Here is a 9,856-nt window from a genome sequence, read left to right as displayed (position 1 = left end):
AACCCAGTTCTGGAAAAATCACCTTCAAAGGAAATCCCTTCACACCCATAAGGGTATGTCACGTACATTTCTCCCCTACACAAACCTTTTACAACTGCTTTCGCACATTCCTCTGCTGATCCCACTGGAAATATTCTCAGACTCGGCTGCTTCCACATAATTCCAATCACCGTGAGAGCTAATACAGATGTAATTGTAATTATAGTTATGCTTATAAATAACCTAATTAATATATAATACGATGAAGTGAAAAATTAAGGCTTGATAACCTCCGAAGCCATGGCTTTCTTTGAAAGGTCTATTTTGATGAAGCCAGGCGAAACAATTGTGAAGCCAATCGCCCAACCAGGTTCAGTTCTCAGTGTCTCAAAGAAGTTTATGACTGCTGCCTTACTTGCCTGAAATGATAAGACAAATGATATATTTTTTGTCTTTTTCTGAAATAAAAATTGTAGGTTTTGGAAATTCCATGATTGAGTCTTACATTATAGTAACCGAGTCTGGGAAGAGGGTACCATCCCAAACCCGAAGCAATCACGACGATTTTGCCTCTGCTCTTTTTCAGGTGTGGAATTGCAAACAGAGCCCCATAAAGTGCTCCCCAAAAATTTACCTCCTGCAAAATTAAATAGCACACTCCACTTATAAAAATCACAAACAGGACACTATAAGTTACAATCTTTCTCTCACGACAGCTCGTGCAACTAAATTGTATATGTTTTACTAGTGAAAATTTTGCTGATCAGAAATGATTCTGTACTGCCTTTGAACTCAATCACAGAATCAGTTTGCTTCATGGATAGTTTGTCTTATAATATCTTTTGTGAGACTGGATCTGAAATACTGATATCTCACCATAACAGGACGTGGCACAGAGACATCGATACAATCCTCCAACTTTTCAACCATTCCAGTTCCAGCATTGTTTACTAGGTGATCCACTGTAACATATCAATCAATCATAATTGCAATTTACAAAGAAAACAACCAAAGAAATGACAGTTATCAGCAGTTAACCTTAAAATAATACGGTAGATTACACTTCACTTACTGTGTCCGAAGTAATTAACGGTTTCATCAACAAACCGCTTACAATCTTCAACCTTAGACACATCAGCAACGATTGTGATAACATCCGGGGAACGCAGAGACGCAGCCTCATCGGCAACTGCTTTCAGGTTATCCTCTCTAATGTCAACCAGAGATAGAACTGCTCCTCGCTTAGCATACTCGTAAGCAAGTTGCTTTTGATTTTGAAAATAAATAAATAAAGACTTAATAATTGTGCAAGGTTAACAACTCATATAACAAGTTAAAATCAAACAAGTAGACTTATGCACAGACCTCACCAATTCCTGAGGCTGAACCAGTGATTATTACGACTTTTCCGGTCAGATTTTCGACGCAAACCAACTTTTTCACAGAAAGAATTAGCTTCTAGAAGAGAAATGGTAGTGTGATAATGGGGAGGAGCATTGATGTTACTAGAGGCAATGCAATGCTTAGAAACTTGTGAGTGAGACTCATTGGTTAATGCTTATGGGTGAAAAGGGGAATCACAGTTCCAAAAACTCTGGACCGATGGCGATCGAGGAAGAGCTAGAGAAGAGATCAACAAGATGCATATTATAAAGTTAGTAAATGGAGGTACTTGAATCACAGTTCATCAAGGGACCTTTTGCCGGACAGTGAAGGTCTTTACAACAATCTATAAGCCAGATGATTTGTTTTCATGAATGGTTCCAGTTAAATTCTTCTCGTGCATTGAAATTGTGGTGCAAGCAGTTGAAAAAAGTGACAAGTGTATTTGGCAATTAATAACTTAGGCTATGTTTGGTTAGATCAGCTCCAGGTTGGGATGTTGAAAGTACAAGAGCTCTTGAAACTGAACAAACATTGGAGTTAGAACGAGTGTTTTCAACAAAGCCAATTAAGTAAGCTTTTATACTGAGCAGTGAGTCTGGTGGTGGTGGACGTTGGGAGCATTTAATGTTTTTTAAATTTTTTATCAGCCTCCCCCTCTCATCTCCTTTGCCCTAATTCATGGGTCTTGAAAGCTCTTCACCTCCCCGGATCCACATTGCGTTCTCATCAGTGCTCATACCCAAATATTTTATAACATATCTCTACTTCTGATTTTAAATTTATTTTAAATATTTTAAATATTATATTTGTGAAAATAAAATAATAAAAAATTAATATTAAATCTAAACTGTTTAAAGTATATCTAGACAGCCAATTTATAAAATTATAAAACAATTAATATTAAATTGTTTGTTCAGATTATATTTGTACCATTTAGGGTATATTTATATAATCAATTTATGATAAAAAATTATATTAAATTGTATCATTTAAATTAAATATATGCTAACAAGATTGATGATAATAAATTTATTGAAAATTTGATCTTTTTTATACATTTTTATCTTGATAAATATAAAATAAAAATAAAAACTAAAATCTAAATTGTTCAAATCCTTTCAAAGATAATGTGTATCATAATGCTCATCATTTAATGAGCACCGTAAGTAATTCAAATTTAATATTGATTTTCTAAAATTTTTATTTCCATAAATATAATATTTAAAATATTTAAAAATTAATTTAAAATCAACAGCAGATATTATTTTTGAGATGAAATGGAGTGTAAGGATCATCTATTCGAGTAATGAACGCGAAATGCAGATCCCTCACCTCCTTGCTCTGCCAGATCTGACAAAAGATTGTGCTTGCTATTGTTATAGCCATCCGATCTTCTGTTAGCTCTGCGTTGCTCCCCGTTGTCCCTAAGGGCCCATGACTTATTCGTTACTATCTCTAACCATCACATTAGTTGCAAAGGACTTGAACGCCAAAAGGAACCAGATCAACGGATACTCCGAGGCCCCAGCTCAGTGGTCGGTTGCAAAAAATGAATTCGAGATATACAGTAGCATTCCAAGAAGAAAACTTTAGAGCCCTTTATTTTGTTCGTATTATCTTGGCAGCACAATTTGAAAGTAGCTTTGTTCTGATTGAGATCATTTAAAGCGATTAGTGATGGAAACTGATATTCATTTTTTAACTTTGTGATTTATGGATAGTTCGTGTAATAACGATGATCCTGATCCTGATTATGTATATTTTAACTGATGTTGGCGGTGATATTCTTTCTATATATATGCAAGTTTCAACGTTGGAATCTTTTTTCAAATTTTTTATAAAATATATTAAAAAATGTATGGCTTTTTAGTGTTTTAAATTGTAATTAATATATTTTTTTTTTCAAAACATCCTTAATAAATAAATCATTTTATATTATTTTTTAAGTAAACACCCTGTTAATAAATGATGATAGATATGAAAAGAGGTTGGTTGGAACTTTGAAGACAATTAAACAATTTAATAGATTGAAATTCGATTAAAAATACTTTTTTTTTAATGGAGGTAGCAAATGATAAAAATTAATGATATGGATTAATCAATCAATTATTATTTTTTTTATGATGCATCGATCATGACAGTCATCCTCGTCATCCCCTCTTTGGGGCCTTCGTCAATGCTTTCAACCAATTCATCTTTGCAACCTAATACGGCACAAGGTAAAGGTATAAAATTTATCCATGAATTATTTTTTGAGGAGCTTCTGACAGTCCACATCATGGAGTAATGCAAAATAAATCATAAAATATAAAAAATGAAGCACCTAACACCTTTCTATCTATGTGAGTAACATCCGCTTATTTTTAATGGCAGGACATACATTCATTATATCACCCTCTTTATCTCCCATTGTCTCTACACCCCCTCTCTCATTTATGCAAGTTCATTGTTGGAACTTCCTCTTCTACACTAACTTTGACCACATCAAGTTGATCCTTATTGGTCTTGCAAACATACTTTGTGGCCCAAACATGTTCTTCATTGATGTTGAACTTGGCCTTACCTTTGCCTTCCAGCACTATATCTATCGAATTCATGCCATTCGTGGCGCACTACCAATTGAGCATATAGAGGTTGCTCTGTCATTTGAACTTCTTGTATATACACTTCTTCAATCACATCTCCATATCTTTTGCACCAATAAATAAAGCATTCATGCACCCCTCATACTTACCAAAATGACATCATATTGTCTTCAAGTACTAGAAACAAAGAACAAACCTTGAGAAGTAGTCTCAAGCATCTACCTTAGAAATAAGCTAGCCTTTTGAGAAGGTAAAAAAATTGTCTCTGAAGGCATGTTTTTCATCACACTTATACTTAGCTCCAACTTTTTTAACATATTTTGAGAACTAGTATCACCACACTAGGAAATAGCTTTATGATCTATAGAATTGTAATAAACATGTTGCCTATTAGATTCATTGACTCGTATTTTCTCATAGCCTTCTCACCTTCCAGGCTTCTACTCATTGCATGATGTCCATGACGGCTTTAATGTATGCATCATTGATTATTTTGGTGATAGGATGGATTATGCAAGTATGGTTTTTGAGCAAGCAGTGGATGGAGACACTTCTTTGAGTGACGCCTTAGGTTAAATGCAAGTTGTTAACTTTATTGGCACCTCGAGGGAGTTGGTTGCTCTCGATGCAAATTAGGTCAAAAATGGCCTCGTTTACTAGGTCATTAAGTAAAGCATCGGAAGCATGGAGGAGCAAAGTTTGTGTGATCATTCTCACCGAGATAATAAAGGAATGTTCACCCGAGATTCTCGTTGTTGAGGTAACGGAGGAACTTGAGGTGGTAGAGTTAGAGGCATCGTTTGATGAAAGAGTAGTAGCTAGCAACTTTGATGGCCAACTAATGAGGATCATACGCTCAATGTGGTCAAAGGTAGGGTATAGAAAAGGAAGTTCCATCAATGGACTTACATGAATGAGAGAGGGGGGTGAGAGACAAAAGGACATGAGTGATGTAATGAATGCAAGCCTCACCATTAAAAATAAACGAACGCTACTCACATGGATAAAAAAGGTGCTGGGTGCTCTATTTTTTAAAGTTCGTGGTTTATTTTGTACAACCTCATGGTATAATCTACTAGACGCTCCTAAAAAAGAAATTCATAACTAAATTTACACTTTTACCTTAAGGGATATTTCACAAAATTGTAGCTCATGTTATACAAATTTTAATTTGGATTGCCTTATATTGATATTGATTAATAAGATTGTGTTGTTATGCATGCTTAGTGCCATGTAAGCCCTTTTATAAGTGGAAGGTCACATGTTTGATCTTGCCTGTAACCTTAAAGTCTCACTTGGTTACTATATATAAAGAATGTGAAAAGAATGGATTGAAAAAATAAAAAATAATTATTTTTTCCCTCGTAATAAGCATAATAAAACGTAATAATATATATTATAAATATAGGAATCATCGCATTTTTCTAAAATATCATGAAACATGACTCTGATCCCATGAATTAAATTATTTTTTCCCTACGAATATTGTTTACCTATCCTTCTTCATGTTTGAGTCATTTTATTTTTACTTCTATTAATTTAATACATTATATTCTAGTAAGCAAGCGGACCTAAGTTGTTATTGGATTAATTGAAAGTTCATGCAAAAAGCTTACAATGATTATTATAGTACACTAGCCATTAACTATTGCATCTACTCCCTCTGATCTTTATTATAAAATACTTTTAACCGTTTCATGTATCTTAAGAAAAATTAGTTTGTTTCTTGATATTATAAAAAAGTGAAATGTATTTTTATTTTTACTCTTGACTTTAAATAACAATGCAAATTAAATACCTTCATGCTAATTAAAAAAGGGATAAAATTAAAAAAATTATTTAATTATTATAAGATCTCCTATATTTTGGATCAAAAATTATTTCTAAAAAATTTTGTATAAATAAGATCGAAGGGATTATGTTTTATAAAATGATTCTTATTTTATTCAAGGAAGTTTTAGTCCTTTAAGTTTGTCTTAGTTATTAATTTGATTGCTCAAATTTATTTTTTATTAATTTAGTTTTTTAAGTTTACCTTGATTATGAATTTGATCCTTATTGTTTAAAAAAATATAACAAGCTATTAAAGTTTACTAATGTAGATAATAGAATATTGATGATAGCCATGTAAATTAATAAAAAATAATAGTTATTTGATTACAAAGGAACAAACTCTAAATTTAAAAAACAAGAGACACGGTGCAAGGAATTATATTGATAAAAATTAAATTTATTTTAAAGTTAATTTGTTTTCATTTAGCTACATATACACATGCTAAGTCATTAATATTTTGTATACATTATATTATTTTGAGAGTCAATTTATATTTTAAAACTTAAATGAGTCATATGATAATATAAAAAAATATATAAAGAATCAAATCAATAAAAATTAAATTTAAAAAATTAGACTAATAATTAAAACAAACTTAAAAGATTGAAAGTTTTATTATTTTTTTTATTTATTTGTTTTTGATAAAGTAACGTAAATTTAAATGTCGCTGGGATAATAAAACATTTAAACTCATAAAAAGATAGCTTTACACAGAACCAACACTGCAGATGCAAATCAAATTTAAGATTCCAAACTTACACAACTATCTATGCCAAGAAGCAAAAGTGGTCAACACTGGGAAATGCAACATAAATTAAAGTCTAGCAATTCATAACAAACCCAGCAAACGAAATTATTACAGAAAGCACGGAAACTAATGAACTAGTCCATCTACAACCTAATCGCGTGCTGATTCTTCTGAGCCTAACACGGATCTCTCCCAATTGTCCTTCCTGTTATTCCTGAAAGCACAGCACGCAATGGCGTACACGATAACCAGGAAAAAGAGGAATATTATGTCAATGATAGCCGACTTTCTCCAGTTAATGTTGAAGTTTTGCAGCAACCCAGCCTTGCAGGAATTACAGTTGAAGCACAGCACCTTTGGATCATTGCCCCAAGCACCACAATCTGGGTTCCTATAATTTCCACCTTCGGTCTTGTTCCACACCGTTGCGCTCTGGTTCACAAATTTGCAGTCGCTTGGTGGCCTGCAACACCCAGACTGCACCAGAACCAAACATGTGTCAAACAAACATAGCAACTGCAAAATACTCAATTTTTTGCCACACCTGGTCAAAAACCCGATCAAATAAAACCATAGTCTTTTGCTTTTCAGACTAATTTAAAAAGACCATCTTCTTCTAACCATGACTGGAAACACATGCATGCAATACCTAACCAGTGAAGTTGTTGATATTGAACGAAGAAATCCCACGATACCTGAAGCGGTGATAATTTCTCTGCGTATAGCTTCTGGAAATCGTCGTTGATGTACTTACTAAGGTAGTTGGAGCAGAGTTCCCCGGACTGAAGACAACTCTTGATTCCGTTCCAGTTACGTGAGCTGTTCACTCTCTTCTGCAACCAGTGAGAATAATCACCGAGCCGGTACTCCTTGTACCCTTTGCCGGAAGAATCTACGCCGGCGGTCCCTTTGTTGGTAATGGCAAAGGTGAAGACCGTGAAGCTGAAGACGCAAACGACGAGAACGAACATGGCGACGAGGTAAAACCAGAGGAGACAGGAGCTCCGGCGGCAAGAGCCGACGAGGCCTGCCAGCGACACCACGAGAAGGAGCGCGCCAAACAGAATGAAGGGCATATCGAGCCATTTTTCACACTCGGTGGCGCCTTTGCTGAGCCATATACCCATCGAGAGAATGGGAATGGAGAAGAGAAACGTCAAGAGATTGAGGCACACGAGCAGAGCGTTGCTAAAGCGAAACATTTTTTGAGAAGTTTTACAGAGAGGAATAATGAACGAGAGAAGATGCCGAAATAGACACAGAGGTGAGGAAGTAATATAGCGACTTCGTGAAGTTAGAAAACGCGGTGAAAGGAAATCGACCAGATTCTCACGCGGTTCAGTGGATTTGGTAAGGGAGGACATGGGGCATCAAATCGAGGAGGAAATTTTGGAGGATAAATTGAAGATCGATGAGCTTCGTTACGAGGCCATAAAAGATACATATGTATCAATTTCTCCATAAACTAAGGGAGTGACTCATACGAACAATCCGTGTAATAATAAGGAGTGATCATGATTACGTGTATTTATATTGATTAATATAGAAGTGGTGATATTCGTTAATTTCTGTAGCGGACGAGACAGTCTAAAAGACAACAAAGGAATTGGGATATGGGATTTCAGCAGGTAGAGTTGGAGGCGGACAACTTGACTACGGTACAAAACCACGAATGCTGAATAGAGAAGTGAGACCGTTGGCATTTAATAATTATCAAAATCCCTTCCCCCCCCCCCCCCCCCCAAAGAAAAAAACAACTGAATTCATTGAAATTAGCAAATTGCTAATGCCAATTAACTTGCTCATCAGATTGATCGTAATATAGTCATGACACTAGGATCTTTAATGACCCACTTGGAGAAGATAGGAATTATTTGTAATTCGACTATGGCCTTATCAATATTAGTGTTAATAAATTATGAAAATAATTAATTAAATAATAAATTTAAATCATAATTAATTATGTTATAATGTAATTTATTTGGATACTATTTTTTAAAAATTTATTTTAATAGAATTCAAGATTTTTGAATAATTTATTCAAAATTAATTTTAGTTGTATGGATTACCATAAAGGATATTATTTTTTAAAATTAAATTATTAATAAATTTTTATCAAATATTTAAAAAGTAAAATATATTATTTAAATTACATATCTAATTAATTATAACAACCCTCAATTTTAAATTAAATTAAATTAATTTTTTATCAGTTAATATTTTATTTAAATTAGTTTTATAGCTAGGTGCTAAGTAAAGGTTGGTAGATGGTGGGAACTTATAGTAGTAATTTTTTTAAAAATTCAAAATTCAAATTTTACTAAAAAAAAGGTAAGAGAGTTTGATTTTATTTTATTAAATTTTATGTCTTTTTTATAATTTTTTCTTGAGCTTTTCTTTGTAATTTTCTCCATATATCTTTGTAATTTGAATGCAAAAGCTGCCTCTATAGCTTTGTGAAAAAATAAAAAAATTTGATTTTTTTTGAAAAAATTACTGTTTGGATACTTAACTGCAAAATCGATTTTTTCCCCTCAAAAAATCGATTAATGAGTTATCCAAAAATGATAAAAAAAAAGTAAAAAAAATGACAATTAAAGACCCTCTAAGACTATTAATTGTAATTAAGACCCTGAATTATAAAAATTCTAATAACAAACCACGGTTTGTTACTTAAAATTAAAAATGTATGAGTTTAAAATCTATAGAAAACACTACTAAAATTACTCTTATGAGTTAGGATTATTGTTAATTTTAATTCAAAAAATCAAGAATCACATTCGAGATTTGAGAATGGATTGTTTCATAATATGAAACTAAAATTTACCTGTGAAGCTTTCTAAAGACACTTGTGAATACATGATAGTTACTTGAAAATTTATTAAAGTTATTTTTGAATATAAAAAATCAAGAAAAATAATGCTGAAATTACTATCATGAGATGAGATTATTGTTATCTCAAATGAAAAAAAAAATTAGGATCCAAGTATTATTGGTCGGGACAACTAAAATTATTATTATGAATTGGGAGTACTATTGTTAATTCTATTTCCAAATATGGATCATAGTTTTTTCAATTAAAATTAATAATAGTCCCAACTCATAATAATAATTTTAATAGTATCTTTTTTTTATTTTAAACTCATGTTTTTAATTTCAAGTAAGGACTACAATTCATTATTAATATTTCAATAATTTAAAATTTTTATTTGTAATTAACAATCTTATGAGATTTTTAATTGTTACTTTCCCAAAAAAATATTACGGGTTGGCAATGGGCGTTGCATCCTTGGGCGTTGATTTGGAAATCACCTTATCGTTGTT

General features: G+C 32.5%; 1 protein-coding gene and 1 pseudogene across 1 annotated transcript; both read right to left on the bottom strand.

Annotated features, from left to right (window-relative positions):
• The window catches only part of LOC129319754 (omega-hydroxypalmitate O-feruloyl transferase-like), a 6,029-nt pseudogene extending 4,502 nt beyond the window's left edge, over positions 1 to 1,527 (bottom strand).
• Positions 1,528 to 6,499: 4,972 nt separating this feature from the next.
• LOC129319392 (tetraspanin-7-like) lies at positions 6,500 to 7,750 on the bottom strand. Its single transcript, XM_054964449.1, has 2 exons — positions 7,228 to 7,750; positions 6,500 to 7,009 (listed from the first exon to the last, which is right to left on the bottom strand). Exons 1-2 carry the CDS (start codon positions 7,732 to 7,734, stop codon positions 6,683 to 6,685), a joined length of 834 nt encoding a protein of 277 aa, XP_054820424.1. The 5' UTR covers positions 7,735 to 7,750; the 3' UTR covers positions 6,500 to 6,682.
• Between the last annotated feature and the right edge of the window lie 2,106 nt (positions 7,751 to 9,856).

Source organism: Prosopis cineraria, unplaced genomic scaffold, assembly GCF_029017545.1.
Source record: "Prosopis cineraria cultivar Desert tree isolate PC_DT_omini unplaced genomic scaffold, ASM2901754v1 PC9, whole genome shotgun sequence".
NCBI classification, from domain to species: domain Eukaryota; kingdom Viridiplantae; phylum Streptophyta; class Magnoliopsida; order Fabales; family Fabaceae; genus Prosopis; species Prosopis cineraria.
This window is presented reverse-complemented; position numbering and strand designations above follow the sequence as displayed.